This window comes from Anomaloglossus baeobatrachus, chromosome 6, assembly GCF_048569485.1.
Source record: "Anomaloglossus baeobatrachus isolate aAnoBae1 chromosome 6, aAnoBae1.hap1, whole genome shotgun sequence".
NCBI classification, from domain to species: Eukaryota; Metazoa; Chordata; class Amphibia; order Anura; family Aromobatidae; genus Anomaloglossus; species Anomaloglossus baeobatrachus.
This window is the reverse complement of record NC_134358.1, coordinates 26,600,655-26,618,105: the sequence shown is the minus strand read 5'-3', so window position 1 is coordinate 26,618,105 and position 17,451 is coordinate 26,600,655. Positions and strand designations below refer to the sequence as shown.

Genomic DNA, 17,451 nt, shown 5'->3' with positions numbered 1-17,451 from the left:
ACAGATCACTGAATACAGTTTATAGCAGAGGGCTTCCTGCAGTCACCCCTAGGGGGAGCTCCACAGATCACTGAATACAGTTTATAGTAGAGGGCTTCCTGCAGTCACCCCTAGGGGGAGCTCCACAGATCACTGAATACAGTTTATAGCAGAGGGCGTCCTGCAGTCACCACTAGGGGGAGCTCCACAGATCACTGAATACAGTTTATAGTAGAGGGCTTCCTGCAGTCACCACTAGGGGGAGCTCCACAGATCACTGAATACAGTTTATAGCAGAGGGCTTCCTGCAGTCACCACTAGGGGGAGCTCCAGAGCACACTGAATACAGTTTATAGCAGAGGGCTTCCTGCAGTCACCACTAGGGGGAGCTCCAGAGCACACTGAATACAGTTTATAGCAGAGGGCTTCTTGCAGTCACCGCTAGGGGGAGCTCTTGAGGTCTCTGAATACAGTTTATAACAGAGGGCTTCCTGCAGTCACCCCTAGGGGGAGCTCCACAGATCACTGAATACAGTTTTTAGCAGAGGGCGTCCTGCAGTCACCACTAGGGGGAGCTCCACAGATCACTGAATACAGTTTATAGTAGAGGGCTTCCTGCAGTCACCACTAGGGGGAGCTCCACAGATCACTGAATACAGTTTATAGCAGAGGGTTTCCTGCAGTCACCACTAGGGGGAGCTCCACAGATCACTGAATACAGTTTATAGCAGAGGGCTTCCTGCAGTCACCACTAGGGGGAGCTCCACAGATCACTGAATACAGTTTATAGCAGAGGGCTTCCTGCAGTCACCACTAGGGGGAGCTCCACAGATCACTGAATACAGTTTATAGCAGAGGGCTTCCTGCAGTCACCGCTAGGGGGAGCTCCACAGATCACTGAATACAGTTTATAGTAGAGGGCTTCCTGCAGTCACCGCTAGGGGGAGCTCCACAGATCACTGAATACAGTTTATAGTAGAGGGCTTCCTGCAGTCACCACTAGGGGGAGCTCCACAGATCACTGAATACAGTTTATAGCAGAGGGTTTCCTGCAGTCACCACTAGGGGGAGCTCCACAGATCACTGAATACAGTTTATAGCAGAGGGCTTCCTGCAGTCACCACTAGGGGGAGCTCCACAGATCACTGAATACAGTTTATAGCAGATAGCTTCCTGCAGTCACCACTAGGGGGAGCTCCACAGATCACTGAATACAGTTTATAGCAGAGGGCTTCCTGCAGTCACCCCTAGGGGGAGCTCCACAGATCACTGAATACAGTTTATAGCAGAGAGCTTCCTGCAGTCACCACTAGGGGGAGCTCCAGAGCACACTGAATACAGTTTATAGCAGAGGGCTTCCTGCAGTCACCACTAGGGGGAGCTCCAGAGCACACTGAATACAGTTTATAGCAGAGGGCTTCTTGCAGTCACCGCTAGGGGGAGCTCTTGAGGTCTCTGAATACAGTTTATAACAGAGGGCTTCCTGCAGTCACCCCTAGGGGGAGCTCCACAGATCACGGAATACAGTTTATAGCAGAGGGCGTCCTGCAGTCACCACTAGGGGGAGCTCCACAGATCACTGAATACAGTTTATAGTAGAGGGCTTCCTGCAGTCACCACTAGGGGGAGCTCCACAGATCACTGAATACAGTTTATAGCAGAGGGTTTCCTGCAGTCACCACTAGGGGGAGCTCCACAGATCACTGAATACAGTTTATAGCAGAGGGCTTCCTGCAGTCACCACTAGGGGGAGCTCCACAGATCACTGAATACAGTTTATAGCAGAGGGCTTCCTGCAGTCACCATTAGGGGGAGCTCCAGATCTCACTGAATACAGCTCCCCTAGTGGTGGCTGCTGCCAGGAGACTGTTATCTCTAAAAGGGAACCTGTCGCTAATCTGCAGGCACCCTGTTATTGATAAGGGGGAGCTGAGCGGATTCATATACTGAGGGAAGATATCCTTTATACCATGTCTGCTGCTGTGCCTAAAAAGTGTTTATCTCCCCCCAGCTGTATTCACAGCTACACTGCTTAGTACTGAATAATGTTTTCCATGTCGCTCCTTTCTAATAAGTGTAATTAAGAGTGATTATCTCACTTCAGAGCTGAACTCAAATCTGCACTCTTCAGTACTGCGGTATTATTTTTCATCATGCTGCTGCTGTTTATTTCATTTAGCTCACCCTCAGAGCAGGATTCACAGCTACACTCCTCAGTGCTGCTGTACTATTCTCCTCTATGCTGCTGCTTTCTAGTAAGTGTTTATCTCACCCCAGAGCAGGATTCACACCTATACTGCTTAATACTGCTTTATTGTTTTCCTTCAGGCTACTGTTTTCTATTAAGTGTTTATCTCACCCCTGGAGCAGATTGACAGCCACACTCCTTAGTACTGCTGTGTAACTTTCCTCTAGGCAACTGCTTTCTAGTGTTTATCCCACACTAGAGTGGATTCACAGTTATAATCCTAAGTACTTCTGTGTTACATTCCTCCAGGCTGCAGCTTTCTAGTGTTTATATGACCTCAGAGCAGGATTCCCAGTTACACTGCTCAGTAATATTTTAATATTTTCCTTAATGCTGTTGCCTTCTAGTAAGTGTTTATCTCACCTTAAAGCAGGATTAATAGCTACCCTGCTTAGTATTATTTTATTATTTTACTTCATGCTGCTGCTTCCTAGTAATTGTTTATTTCTCCTCAGAGCAGGATTTATAGCTATACTTCTAAGTACTCCTGTATTACATTCCTCCAAACTGCAGCTTTCTAGTAATTGTTTATCTCACCCCAGAGCAGGATTCACACTTATACTGCTTAGTACTGCTTTATTGCTTTCCTTCATGCTGCTGCTTCCTAGTAAGTGTTAATCTCACCTCATAGCAAGATTCACAGCTACACTGCTTAGTACTACTTTATTATTATTCTTCATGCTGTTGCTTCATAGTAAGTGTTTATTTTACTCAGAGCAGGATTCTTAGCTATACTGCTTAATATTACTTTATTATTTTCATTCATGCTGTTTCTTCCTGTTACGTGTTTGTCTCACTTCAGAACAAGATTCACAGCTACATCGATTAGTACTGCTTAATTATTTTCCTGCATGAAGCTGCTTCTTGGTAAGTGTTTATCTCACCTCAGAGCAGGATTCACATTTACACTGCTTAGTACTACTTTATTATCTTCCTCCATACTGTTGCTTCCTAGTAAGTGTTTATCTCACCTCAGAGCAGGATTCATAGCTACACTGCTTAGTATTATTTTATTATTTTCCTTCATGCTGCTACTTCCTAGTCATTGTTAATTTCACCTCAGAGCAGGATTCTTAGCTAGACTCCTAAGTACTTTTGTATTACTTTCCTCCAGGCTGCAGCTTTCCGGTAAGTGTTTATATCACCTCAGAGCAGGATTCCCAGTTACACTGCTTAGTACTACTTTATTATCTTCCTTCATGCTGTTGCTTCCTAGTAAGTGTTAGTCTCACCTCAGAGCAGGAATCATAGCTACACTGCTCAGTATTACTTTATTATTTTCCTTCATGCTGTTGCTTCCTAGTGTTTGTCTCACCTCAGAACAAGAATCACAGCTACACCGATTAGTACTGCTTTATTATTTTTCTGCATGATGCTGCTTCCTGGTAAGTGTTTATCTCACTTCATAGCTGGATTCACATTTACACTGCTTAGTATTACTTTATTATCGTCCTTCATGATGCTACCTAGTAAGTGTTTATCTCACCTCAGAGCAGGATTCACAGCTAAACTGCTTATTTTCCTCCATGCCGGTGCTTTCTAGTAAGTGTTTATCTCACACCAAAGCAGAGTCACAGCTACACTGCTCAGTATGGCTGAATAATGTCCTCAGTGCTGCTTCTGAACATGTCCTATACAGAGACAGGAAAGTGGGCATCCTTTGTGTTATGTATGGGAGACATGACCTCATTCTTTCTTCCTTTCCCCCCTATTCGGGGGCTGGTTAGTGAGTGTAATTGTACCCAATAGCTTAACGCCATTAGAGGGCAGCACTGACACTTTTTGTAAATCGCTCCGTGTAAAACTTACCGCCCCGGCCGTCCCCGGCACACCAGGAAGACCAACCGAACCCTAAGGAGCGACGAACAACAGGTAAGTAAAAAGATATAAAAATGTAACATAAAAAATGACAGCAAGAAATCAATTACTGGGAAATAAAGAGAATCCAGAATTGTGTTCACAAGTAAAATACTGAAAATTAAAGGGGCAGAAAACTAAAAAAGGAAAGAAAATAAAGTAACCGTTCATCAGCCCCTGAGATAATGATAATAATTATTGGTTATTGGTAATTGTGTCCTGCGGCGGAGGAGGGGGACACATTGATTAATAGCGAATAATGAGATTAATAATATACAATGTGGTGACAGCAGGTATCCAACCCCGTCCAGGGCAGTCCCATGTAAATACCTTATCTCCTCTATCTCCCTTAGGTCCTATTGGTCCGGCAATGCCACTCTCGCCCTATAGACGTAAAATGGAAAAGAAGGAAAAATAGTCTGCACATCATTTACAATAATAATACAGGTGATAAATAATAATAATAAAAATAATAATAAAAAATAATAATAACTTGCAGCACATTTGCAGCATTGATTACTAATTCAAATCAATGGAGAAAAAAAAAAAACAAGCAAAAAAAAGCATAAAAAACACAAATAAAAATAATATATAACTTGTATTTTTCGTACAGAGGGCTTCATGGTCAGAAAAACCTGGTGCAGATATTCAAAGTATGCACAGAGCCTTATAGTAAAACTAATTCTAATGTTATTATTATTATTATTATTAATAATAATAATATTAATAATAATAATAATCACAATATAAATACAAAATAGTTTTATAATAATATTTTTCATTTATATAGCACCAACATATTCCACGGCACTTTACGAATATTTCTCTCCCTCTTACCACAGCTCGGCACATGCGCAATAATCAATAGCCAGGGTTAGTATGTCCGACTACATCTAGTAATACAAATAGTGCTACTACAAATAATTATTATTATTAACTATATACTACTACTACTACTACTACTACTACTACTACTACTACTACTAATAATAATAATAATAATCAATTAAATATATTTGTGATGGTGGAATATGGGGGTTGTGTATCATTTTGTGTAGGTTCCTATTTTAGGCGTGGTGCTCTGTCCATTCTGTGTACATTGTCCTGTTAAGTTAGGTTAATCACCCCCTGCGGGGTTTCTGTTCCTAAATCTGGGGGAGGGGGGCCTGGGATCCACCTAAACTCTCTGTTTACCTGGGAGATTCTTGAGTCTGGCTGAGAACTTCAAGAGAGAAGGAGTAAGATTGATCCTCTGAGGGAGAAGATTACAACCCAGAGAGACTGTGACAAACCCCGATTTCCCTGGAGAAGGACTGCTGGAGGATTGTGACTGCTCCCTGGGACATTTATGCCATTACTGGACTATTTCACCCTCTGTATGGTGGATTATTTTATGGACCGTTTGATTTGCTTGGAATAAATGCTCTTTGGATTGCTCACCCATCTCTCGCTCTGTTGTGGGATATCGGAGAAGGACCCCATCACAACTGGTGGCAGCAGTGGGATCAACAGAGCACAGCCCAATGGAGATCCATCCACAGAGTGAGTACAGAAACTGGACTGCTTCCAGTCTAAAGGAGAGAGCCAGGGATCTAGGCCTCAGCTACCAGGGACTGACTAAAGAGACCTTAATTGATCTACTGGTGGGTGCCAGCCAGAACCCCCTCCTCCCAGATGTCTAGTGGACAAAAGCTGGAGACTGGGATCCCTGCCCCAAAAAGCCAGTGGTTGATGTGGTGTGAAGAAGAGATGGCGGTTCTGGGTCAAGGGATATCTAAGAAGTATAAGGAGGAGGCTGCTCACCAAGCACAGAGGAGACAAGAAGCAATGGAGTCCACCCCCACACACCTCCATCTCGTCCAGTGCATTTTGTGCAGTCCATCCCGCCTGAGGAAGAGTTACCACTACCTCCACTGGAGTGTGCTGCTGACCCCTGCACCATAGATGTTTCTGACCTTTGTCACCAGGTTCTCCTACTGCCTTATCCAGAATGCACATTGGAAGGAGTATGACGCAGAGGAGATGTTATCGATGTGGGCAGCCTGGGCATTTGCAAAACACTTGCCCTGCTGGTCGATTGAAGAATGACTTTGCACCAAATCAGCCTGTTCATTCTCTACAGCCAAATACAATGGCGGAAGAGTTCTTACCACTTAAGGTTGACTTGCCTAACGGCTGAGACACTCGTGGTCGACCATTAGGGGTTTATGGGGTGCGAGCCACAGCCCCGAGTTCCTCTCACCATCAAAGTAAGCACTTACAGGAGGTTGTGCTGGATGGACAGAGAGTCACTGGATTTTGTGACCAGAGGCGACACATCATGGACCAGGGATTGATATTGAATTGGCTGGAGGACTGTGTAGACCTCATGGCGTACTCACTTATTAAGAAGGAAGGGGAGGTTGTGATGGTGGAATATGGGGGGTTGGGTATCATTTTGTGTAAGTTAGTATTTTAGGTTAGTATGTCCAACTACATCTAGTAATACAAATAGTGCTACTACAGATGATTAATTAATTATTATTATTAACTATATAATACTAATAATAATACTAAGAATAATAAAAATCAATTAAATATATTTGTGATGGTGGAATATGGGGGTTGTGTATCATTTTGTGTAGCTTCGTATTTTAGGCGTGGTGTTCTGTCCATTCTGTGTACATTGTCCTGTTAAGTTAGGGTAATCACCCCCTGCCGGGCTTTTGTTCCTAAATCTGGGGGAGGGGGCCTGGGATCCACCCAAACTCTCTGTTTACCTGGGAGATTCTTGAGTGTGTCTGAGAACTTCAAGAGAGAAGGAGTAAGGCTGGGTTCACACATAGCAACAGCGACAACGACGTCGCTGTTATGTCACCATTTTCGGTGACGTAACAGCGACCTTGTAAGTCGCTGTTATGATCGCTGTTTAGCTGTCAAACACAGCGACGCAGCAGCGATCATAACGTCGCTACATGTGCAGAGAGCAGGGAGCCGAGCACACTGCTTAGCTCTGGCTCCCTGCACTCCTAGCTACAGTACACATCAGGTTAATTACCCGATGTGTACTGCAGCTACATGTGCAGAGAGCAGAGAGCCGGAACTGGCAGCGAGAGCAGCGGAGGCTGGTAACGAAGGTAAATATCGGGTAACCAAGGACAGGGCTTCCCTTGGTTAACCGAGGTTTATCTTGGTTACAGCTTACCGCAGCTGCCAGATGCCGGCTCCAACTCCCTGCTCGCTTAATTTCGTCGCTCTCTCGCTGTCACACACAGCTATGTGTGCATCACAGCGGGAGAGCGCCTTTGAAGAAAACGAACCAGCACTGTGTGTAACGAGCAGCGATCTCACAGCAGGGGCCAGATCGCTGCTCAGTGTCACACACAGCGAGATCGCTAATGAGGTCACTGCTGCGTCACCAAAACCGTGACGTAGCAGCGATTTCGGTAGCGATCTCGCTATGTGTGAAGCACCCCTTAGATTGATCCTCTGAGGGAGAAGATTACACCCCAGAGAGACTGTGAGAAACCCCAATTTCCCTAGAGAAGGACTGCTGGAGGATTGTGACTCATCCCGGGACATTTATGCCATTACTGGACTATTTTACCCTCTGTGTGGTGGATTATTTTATGAACCTTCTGACTTGCTTGGAATAAATGTTCTTTGGATTGCTCAATCATCTCTCACTCTGTTGATTGTATTTTATTGTAGAAGGACCTCGTGACAATATTATTATTATTATTATTATTAATAATAATAATAAACTATATCATACACATACTACTACTAATAATAAAAATACTAAAATCTAATAAACAATGCTACTACTACTACTACTAATAATAATAATAATAATAATAATAATAATAATAATAATAATATATATCATACAAATACTACTACTAATAAAAAAACTAAAATATAATAAACAATACTGCTACTACTACTACTACTACTACTACTAATAATAATAATAAATATATATCATACAAATACTACTACTAATAAAAAACTAAAATATAATAAACAATGCTGCTACTACTACTACTACTACTACTACTACTAATAATAATAATAATAATATATACCATACACATACTACTACTAATAAAAATACTAAAATCTAATAAACAATGCTGCTACTACTACTACTACTACTAACACTAATAATAATAATAATAATAATATATATCATACAAATACTACTACTAATAAAAATACTAAAATCTAATAAACAATGCTGCTGCTACTACTTCTACTACTACTACTACTACTAATAATAATAATAATAATAATAATAATAATAATAATAATAATAATAATATATATCATACAAATTCTACTACTAATGAAAAAACTGAAATATAATAAACAATACTGCTGCTACTACTACTACTACTACTACTACTACTAATAATAATATATATCATACAAATACTACTACTAATAAAAAAACTAAAATATAATAAACAATACTGCTACTACTACTACTACTACTACTACTAATAATAATAATAATAGTAATAATAATAATAACAACATATAATACTATTACTGCTACTACTAATAATAAAATACTAAAATATAATAATACTAATATATAATATTACTGCTACTACTAATAAAATACTAAAATATAATAATAATAATATATAATATTACTGCTACTACTAATAAAATACTAAAATATAATAATAATAATAAAAATAGTCTAGAATAAAGTACATTTCTTCCTGTTTTTGCGTTACCTGGTCTCCTTTCTCTCCCCTCTTGCCGTCTCCTCCTGACAATCCCGGGGGACCACCTTCACCCTATGAAATAATGGTAATCAATAAATAACAATTCTTGTATACATTTGTTGATTCAGGGAATTTGCCGGACTTCCGTTTATGGCTTTTCCCCCTAAGATGAGGCGTCTCCCCGTGGGGTCTTCACCTTCCTCTTGATTTACATGTTATGTAGATGTTGGACTCGATGGACTTGTGCCTTGTTTCATCCTTAGCATTATACGTATGCACTGACGGCAATGGAATAGGAGAGCGGGATCCAGCATAATCAGACAAATGTGCCCTTCCGGACTCTGGGAAAGCTGTGTGACACCATGCAATGGCAGCCATGATGCTTCTTAATTCTTCCCTACTTTCTTAGACTATGAGAAAACGATCAATATCAGAGGAGGACTCCAGACCGCACTAGAGCCACACCGCGGTCTATATTGTAGGGATAATATATAATGGACGTTCTCCATCACCAGCCGCTTCCACCTTTCAGGAGAGGGCAATTAACAGATTGATTTTCCCCCACCGCTGCTGACATCGCCGATTGCTCCCTGACCCAGGACAATCATTAACCCTTCAATCAATGGATGAGTTTTATGATGCGGAGTGACACTTTTAATAAGAATATATTGATTTTGAAAAGGAATTAAAACTGAGTTTATTGGTCACAGGTGAAAAATACATCCATGGCCGTCCGCAGAGCTGGTTTTCTGCCTGCCAATAGAGCCGCCTTTATATAAGGTGATGTGTTTTATATATATGATAATAAATGGAATCCAATGTAAAAATATATATATTTCACCTTTTCTCCAGGACGGCCGGACAGTCCGCGCTCACCAGGCTGTCCCTGTGAAAGAAAGGACACCACAGTATAAAAGCACAGCAAATGAAAATATATAAGTAAAATATCATTATTAATTATTATTATTATTATTATTATTATTATTATTATTATTATTATTCTTAGTAGTAGTAGTAGTAGTAGTAGTAGTAATAATAGCATTATTATTATTATTATTATTATTAATAATACTAATGTTTGGATGCTTAATAATTGATTTTTATTGATAACAATGATGATGACTATTTTTATTACATTATTATTATTATTATTATTATTATTAATAAGAGAATATAGTAATATTATTAAAAACAACACATAACAGTAATAGTAGTAATAATAATAATAATAATAATAATAACAACAATGATAATAATAATGTTTGAAAGCTTATTAATTTTATTTTATTGATAATGATGCTGACTATTTTTATAACATTATTATTATTTGTTGTTGTTCTTAATAATATTATTATCTTATCATTATTATTATTAATAATAATATAAAAATAGTCATCATCATTATTATCAATAAAATTAAATGAATAAGCATTCAATTATTATTATTATTATTATTATTATTATTATTATTATTATTAGCCTGTGTTATTAATAACAATATAATAATAATAATAATAATAATAATAATAATAATAATAATAATAATAATAATAATAATAATGTTATAAAAAAATAGTCATCAACATTATTATCAATAAAATTAAATTTATAATAAAACATTATTATATTATTATTTGTTATTAATAATGTTAATATATTATCTTAGTAATAATAATAGTAATAATAATGAATAAATATTAATAATATAACGAATAATACATGAATTATTGTATAGTAATAATAATAATAATAATAATAATAATAATAATAATAATAATAATAACCTAGCTCATGCAATTATAAACATAAGCATCTGCTGCCACCTTGTGGTCACAAATATATTTACACCTAAAGTCACAGGACCGCATTGACCACATACGAGGTGTCAAGAGTCCATAACTGAGATTTGATAACTGAGAGAGTCGTGTTGCACAAGTATTAGACAGGAATTAAAAGTGTCCTCTATTAAACATTATTGGGCGCTCGGCCGCGTTACTTAGCACTTACATGGTGGTAATATTTGGTAATATTGGGCACATATCACTATAAATTAGATATATATCCATTTATTAATGATGGAACAAGATTTATTAACAAACTAACAAATCAACAGCCAAGAGCCACAAGATGGAGACGTCTACATCAGGGACTGAATATCATCCATGGCCGGGCGGTCATAGGAAAGGTTTCAATTGCTTGTAACTTACCCGTGGCCCGGTGGGGCCCAGAGATCCATCTAAGCCGCGTTCTCCTTGTTCACCCTAAGATGAGAAATATCTGTAAAGTCACAATATTCTTTTATATCTACTCCATCCATAGAATATAGTGTGTAGAGGAGTCACATACAGTGGGGAAATGAGTATTTGATCTTCTGCCAATTTTGCAAGTTTTCCCCCTACACGGAATGGAGAGATCAGTCATTTTTATCATAAATAACTTCATCTGTGACAGAATAAAAAGATCCAGAAAATTCCATTGTATGATTTATTAATAATTAGTTATTTATTACACAAAATAAGTATTTGATACAATAGAAAAGCAGAACTTAATATTTGGTAGAAACCTTTGTTTGCAGTTACAGAGGTCGGGCGTTTTTCGGTAGCCTTGACCAAGTTTGCACACACTGCAGCAGGGATTTCGGCGACTCCTCCATACAGATCTTCTCCAGATCTTTCAGGTCATTCCTCCATACAGATCTTCTCCAGATCTTTCAGGTCACTCCTCCATACAGATCTTCTCCAAATCTTTCAGGTCATTCCTCCATACAGATCTTCTCCAGATCTTTCAGGTCACTCCTCCATACAGATCTTCTCCAGATCTTTCTGGTCACTCCTCCATACAGATCTTCTCCAGATCTTTCAGGTCACACCTCCAGACAGATCTTCTCCAGATCTTTCAGGTCCCTCCTCCATACAGATCTTTTTCAGATCTTTCAGGTCACTGCTCCATACAGATCTTCTCCAGATCTTTCTGGTCACTTCTCCATACAGATCTTCTCCAGATCTTTCAGGTTACTCCTCCATACAGATCTTCTCCAGATCTTTCACGTCACTCCTCTATAGAGATCTTCTTCAGATCTTTTAGGTTTCGGTGCTGATGTTGGGTGACATTGAGTTTCAGCTCCTCCATAAATTCTCTATTGGGTTCAGGTCTGGAGACTGGCTAGGCCACTGCATGACCTTGAAATGATTCTTACGGAGCTGTTCCTTACTTGACAGTAGCTGTGTGTTTCAGGTCATTGTCATGCTGGAAGACCCAGCCACGAGCCATCTTTAATGTTATTGTGCCGCCCCAGCAGCGGATTGAACCGCTCGGATCCGGGGGTCTTGTTCATTCGTGGCTCGAGGGTTTCTGGACCCGGGGGCTAGGGGCCACGCTCTAATGAAAGGGGAGTATGTACAGGGGATTTGGTATAGTTCGTGACGCCACCCATGGTGTATGGTAAATGGAAGTACCGCCGCTGCTGTTAGGAGTACCCGAGGTGATGGAGTGGGGCAGCCAGGTGACGTTGCCCTCCATGGGTAGGGACATGCCCCGGGACTCTGTTTGAAGGTGTTGGGACTCAGTGCAGGGATCAGTCAAGTACTCACTCAGCAATAAAGCAGACGCTGACAACAGGGTAAACCAAGTCTCTGAACGCCGTTGCCTTTCGAGGGGAGCTCGTTCGGGTCCCGTCCCCTGCTGTAACCTGCCTCCTGACACTAAGTTTTAGATTGTCCGTTGTGGTCCAGTAGCTTGGAGCTATCTGGGCCCCGCTCCCCACTGTGGCTAAGTGAAGGAGCCTGCTCTCAGGAGCTAGCGCTTGGGATTTTAGTGGGCTGTTTGCAAGGAAAGCCCTATCCCCCTCGTTGCGCTAGTCCTCCCAATCTCTGAGCTGGTGGGAACAGTCCATAAAGGCCCCGTTCTCCTCAGGTTAATTGCCGGGTTGCCTGAAGCTTCTACCCGACCTAGGGTTTGTGTACCCCGCTGTGCCTTCTGTCCCGGACCGGTGATAGGACCAGGCTGCTGGCCGTCCTCCATGATGGGTTCCAGGCACCTAGCCTCAATCCCCCTGCGACCGGGGGTCAGACTCCTCTAAGTCCAGACCACCGTCTGTGACCTAGTTTTCCTCTCCCCTGGGAGCGCCAACTCCCAACTTCCTCAGAGCTCCTCACAGCTCGAGGGCTACCACAGAATTCAACTAACACCTCCCACCTCCCTGCCTAACCCCTAGGTGGGTGGCCCTATTCCTGCTTAAGCAGCCACTGGTGTGCCTGACAGGTGTGGTGCAAAGTGTATCTAAGATTTGTGAATGCTGGTGGAGGCAGTACTGCAGGATGGAGACCCAGAACCATGAGGGGTTGAATACTGCATGGGGAGGGAAGATTGTGCAGAACCCTGTGACCACCTGAATAGTCCAGGGGCGTCACATTATTACTGAGGGAATGAGGTTGTTGGCCAAAATCTCACGATACATGGCTTCATCCATCCTCCCTTCAATACAATGCAGTTGTCCTGTCTTCTATGCAGAACCCCGACCCCCAAAGTATGATGTTTCCACCCCCAAGTTTCACAATTGGGACGGTGTTCTTGAGTTTATACTCACCCTTCTTTCTGTAAACACAGCGAGTGGAGTTGATATAAAAAAGTTCTATTTTGGTCTCATCTGATAAGATGACCTTGTCCCATGCCTTCTCTGGATCATGCAGATGGTCATTGATGAACTTCATATGGGCCTGGGCATGTGCCGATGTGAGCAGGGGGATTTTGCCTGACCTGTTAGATTTTAATCCATGACAACATAGTGTGTTACTAACAGTAATCTTTGAGACAGTGGTCCCAGCTCTCCTCAGGTCACTGACCAGGTCAACCTGTGTAGTTCTGGGCAGATTCCTGACCTTTCTTAGAATCATCCTTACCCCATGAAGCAAGATTTTGCATGTAGCACCAGGCCGAGTAAGATTGACTGTCATCTTGTGTTTCTTCCAATTTCTAATAATTGCTCCAACAGTTGTTGCCATTTCACCAAGCTGCTTGCCTATTGTCCTGTACCCCATCCCAGCCTTATGCAGGTCTACAATTTTGTACCTGGTGTCCTTACACAATTCTTTGGTCTTGGCCATGGTGGAGAGGTTGGAGTGTGATTGATGAGTGTGTGGACATGTGTCTTTTATACAGTTAATGAGATCAAACAGGAGCAATTAATACAGGTAATGAGTGCTGAGTAGGAGAAAAAATAAGAGGTCTGTGAGAGCAGAATTCTTGCTGGTTGGTCGGTGATCAAATACTTATTTAATGCTATAAATTGCAAATTAATTATTTATAAATCATACAATAGAATTTTTTGGATTTGTTTATTCTGTCACAGTTCAGTTGAAGTTACCTACGATAAATATTACAGACCTCTCCATTCTTTGTTGGTGGGAAAACTTGGAAAATCGGGAGAGGATCAAATACTTATTTTCCTCGCTGTGTATCTTATCCATAGAGCAGAGTATATAGAGGAGCCACATCTATACCTTCCATAGATTAGTATGTATAGAGGAGCCACATCTATCCCATCCATAGATTAGTATGTATAGAGGAGCCATATCTATCCCATCCATAGATTAGTATGTATAGAGGAGCCACATCTATACCTTCCATAGATTAGTATGTATAGAGCAGCCACATCTATCCCATCCATAGATTAGTATGTATAGAGGAGCCACATCTATCCCATCCATAGATTAGTATGTATAGAGGAGCCACATCTATCCCATCCATAGATTAGTATGTATAGAGGAGCCACATCTATCCCATCCATAGATTAGTATGTATAGAGGAACCACATCTATCCCATCCATAGATTAGTATGTATAGAGGAGCCATATCTGTACCTTCCATAGATTAGTATGTATAGAGCAGCCACATCTATCCCATCCATAGATTAGTATGTATAGAGCAGCCATATCTATCCCATCCATAGATTAGTATGTATAGAGGAGCCACATCTATCCCATCCATAGATTAGTATGTATAGAGGAGCCACATCTATCCCATCCATAGATTAGTATGTATAGAGGAGCCACATCTATCCCATCCATAGATTAGTATGTACAGAGGAACCACATCTATCCCATCCATAGATTAGTATGTATAGAGGAGCCATATCTGTACCTTCCATAGATTAGTATGTATAGAGGAGCCACATCTATCCCATCCATAGATTAGTATGTATAGAGGAGCCATATCTATTCCATCCATAGATTAGTATGTATAGAGGAGCCATATCTATCCCATCCATAGATTAGTATGTATAGAGGAGCCATATTTATCCCATCCATAGATTAGTATGTATAGAGGAGCCACATCTATCCCATCCATAGATTAGTATGTATAGAGGAGCCATATTTATCCCATCCATAGATTAGTATGTATAGAGGAGCCATATTTATCCCATCCATAGATTAGTATGTATAGATGTCTAGCTTTGGAGACCTCTACTGGTCTCGAAATTGAAGTTCCATATGTGTGAATGGCATGTATTGTGGATGTGTGACCAACTCTCCAATACTCAGTGAATGAAGCAGTGGCCTCCTATAAGGTTTTCCAAGAGTAAATCATACGTTTATGATCTCTGCTATAGGGTAGGTTGGCATTATTGCCAGTTTTCATGATTGGCTTTCAGGAGAAATGGAGAAACCTTGACCAAATTCCTTTTCTCGGTCTCCACCCTGCCCCTTCTCTACTTTGTCTATTGGTCTTTATCTCCTTGAGACAAATGGTCACAAGGAAGCTTCCCGAAATTGTTGGATTATGAAAGGTTTGGGGTTTTTTTTCTTGGGGCTGGGAAGATTTGTTGACTATTCCAGAAGTCCATGAGGTGTCTCTTTCTTCATGGAGCTCCTGAAACATTGAGATATTTTATATTTCATGGTCTTGGCTGATCTTCTGTTAAGTCCAGAAGATCAGATGCGTTTTACCTTTGGGCCGGGTTTTCCATCCGCTCCTTCTAGTCCATCTTTTCCAGGTGATCCCTAGTAAATAGATACAGTTATTGTAGAGACAGATTTATAGTAACTAGTCATATAATAAGAGTTTGTGTAGACTGATTCAGATGACACCAGGTTTCATTCTCTCTCATCAGTCCACCAAAGTGGACATAAGTCACTTTCGAGTATATGTCAGATGCTAATATGTTATCTTCTGAGGGAATATTACGGTGGACATTCACTGGAGACAATGGTTTATATATGGCCCCATAGTCTTGTTCCATTGCTGGACAATGTGGACATAGACATGTTACTATTAGAGGACGTGGCCAGGAAGCAGCTCCCCACTGCGGCCTTATTTCCGGTTCGGTGGGTGGCTGCCGTCATGCCAATATTCTGGAAGGAGAGCTCAAATGAATGCTTGGGACATAACTGGACATAACCACCCGTGCACCTCCCAATTATTTAAATTGTCAGGCTCCACAAATAACCCAGAAATTACATTTTAGGATGTCACTGCAGAGTCAGCAGCAGCTGTAGAAGGATGGAGTCGATTATCAGAAACTGCTGGACTCCTCCTAAAGGTGGCAGAGATGGTGTGTTACCATCTCTGCCTTCTATTCAATATGTATTCAGTGCTATGCGAGTGCTGTGTATATAGTCTTGGGATCAAGGATGAAGGAAATAAAAGGAAAGGAAGGGAGGAAGGAAATTAAAGGAAAGGGAAGAAAGAAAGGGAGGAAGGATGGAAGGAAGGAAAAGGAAGCAAGGAAGGGAGGATGAAGGGAAGGGAAGTAATGAAGGAAAAGGAAGGAAAGGGAAGGAAGGGAGGAAGGAAGGCAGGAAAAGAAGGATGAAGGAAATAGAAGGAAGGGAGGATGAAGGAAAGGGAAGGAGGGACAAGAAAAAAAGGGAAGAAATTGAAGAAGGAAGGAATTAAGGAAAGAAGGGAGAAAGTAAAGGATGGAAAGGAGGGAAGGAAGGTAATCAAGGGAAGGGAGGATGAAGGAAAGAAGGAAGAGGAGGAAAGGAAGGAAAGGGAAGGATCAAGGATAGGAAGTAAGAAGCAAATGGAAGGAAGGATGAAGGACAGGGAAGAAGGAAGGAATGAAAAGGAAGGGAAAAAGAAGGAACTGAGAAAGGAAGGACAAAAGGAATAAATTACGAAAAGAAGAAAAGGATGGAAAGGAAGGAAGGAAAATGAGGGAAGGGAGGATGAAGGAAATAAGGAAAAAAAGGAAAGGAAGGAAGGAAAGGATGAAGGAAAGGAAAGGTGAAGAGAAGGAAGGAAAGAAAGAAGGAAAGATAGACAGAGAGAATGAAAAGGAAGGAAAGGAGGATGAAGAAAAGAGAAGGAAAGAGGAGGAAGGAAGGGGAAGGATGGAAGGAAGGAAGGAAGGAAAGAAGGAAGGAAGGAATGGAAGGAAGAAGAAGGAAGGAAGGGAGGATGAAGGGAAGTACGAAAGGAAAGGGAAGGAAGGGAGGAAGGAAGGAATTAAAGAAGGAAGGAAGGATGAAGGAAATGAAAGGAAGGGAGGAAGGAAGGCAGGAAAAGAAGGATGAAGGAAATGGAAGGAAGGGAGGATGAAGGAAAGGGAAGGAGGGACAAGGAAGGAAAGGGAAGAAATTGAAGAAGGAAGGAAGGGAGAAAGTAAAGGATGGAAAGGAAGGAAGGAAAGGGAAGGAAGGTAATCAA

The 17,451-nt window shown here is 41.0% G+C and overlaps 1 protein-coding gene across 1 annotated transcript in view; it reads right to left on the bottom strand.

Annotated features, from left to right (window-relative positions):
* COL22A1 (collagen type XXII alpha 1 chain) overlaps positions 1-17,451 on the bottom strand; it is a 515,443-nt gene that overhangs the window by 187,595 nt on the left and 310,397 nt on the right. Inside the window, exons 27-32 of the mRNA XM_075316011.1 lie at positions 15,747-15,800; positions 11,010-11,063; positions 9,644-9,688; positions 8,812-8,874; positions 4,415-4,468; positions 4,037-4,078 (exon numbers count right to left, since the gene is read on the bottom strand). Coding sequence (XP_075172126.1) covers positions 4,037-4,078; positions 4,415-4,468; positions 8,812-8,874; positions 9,644-9,688; positions 11,010-11,063; positions 15,747-15,800 — 312 coding nt within the window. The remainder of the gene's footprint in view (positions 1-4,036; positions 4,079-4,414; positions 4,469-8,811; positions 8,875-9,643; positions 9,689-11,009; positions 11,064-15,746; positions 15,801-17,451) is intronic.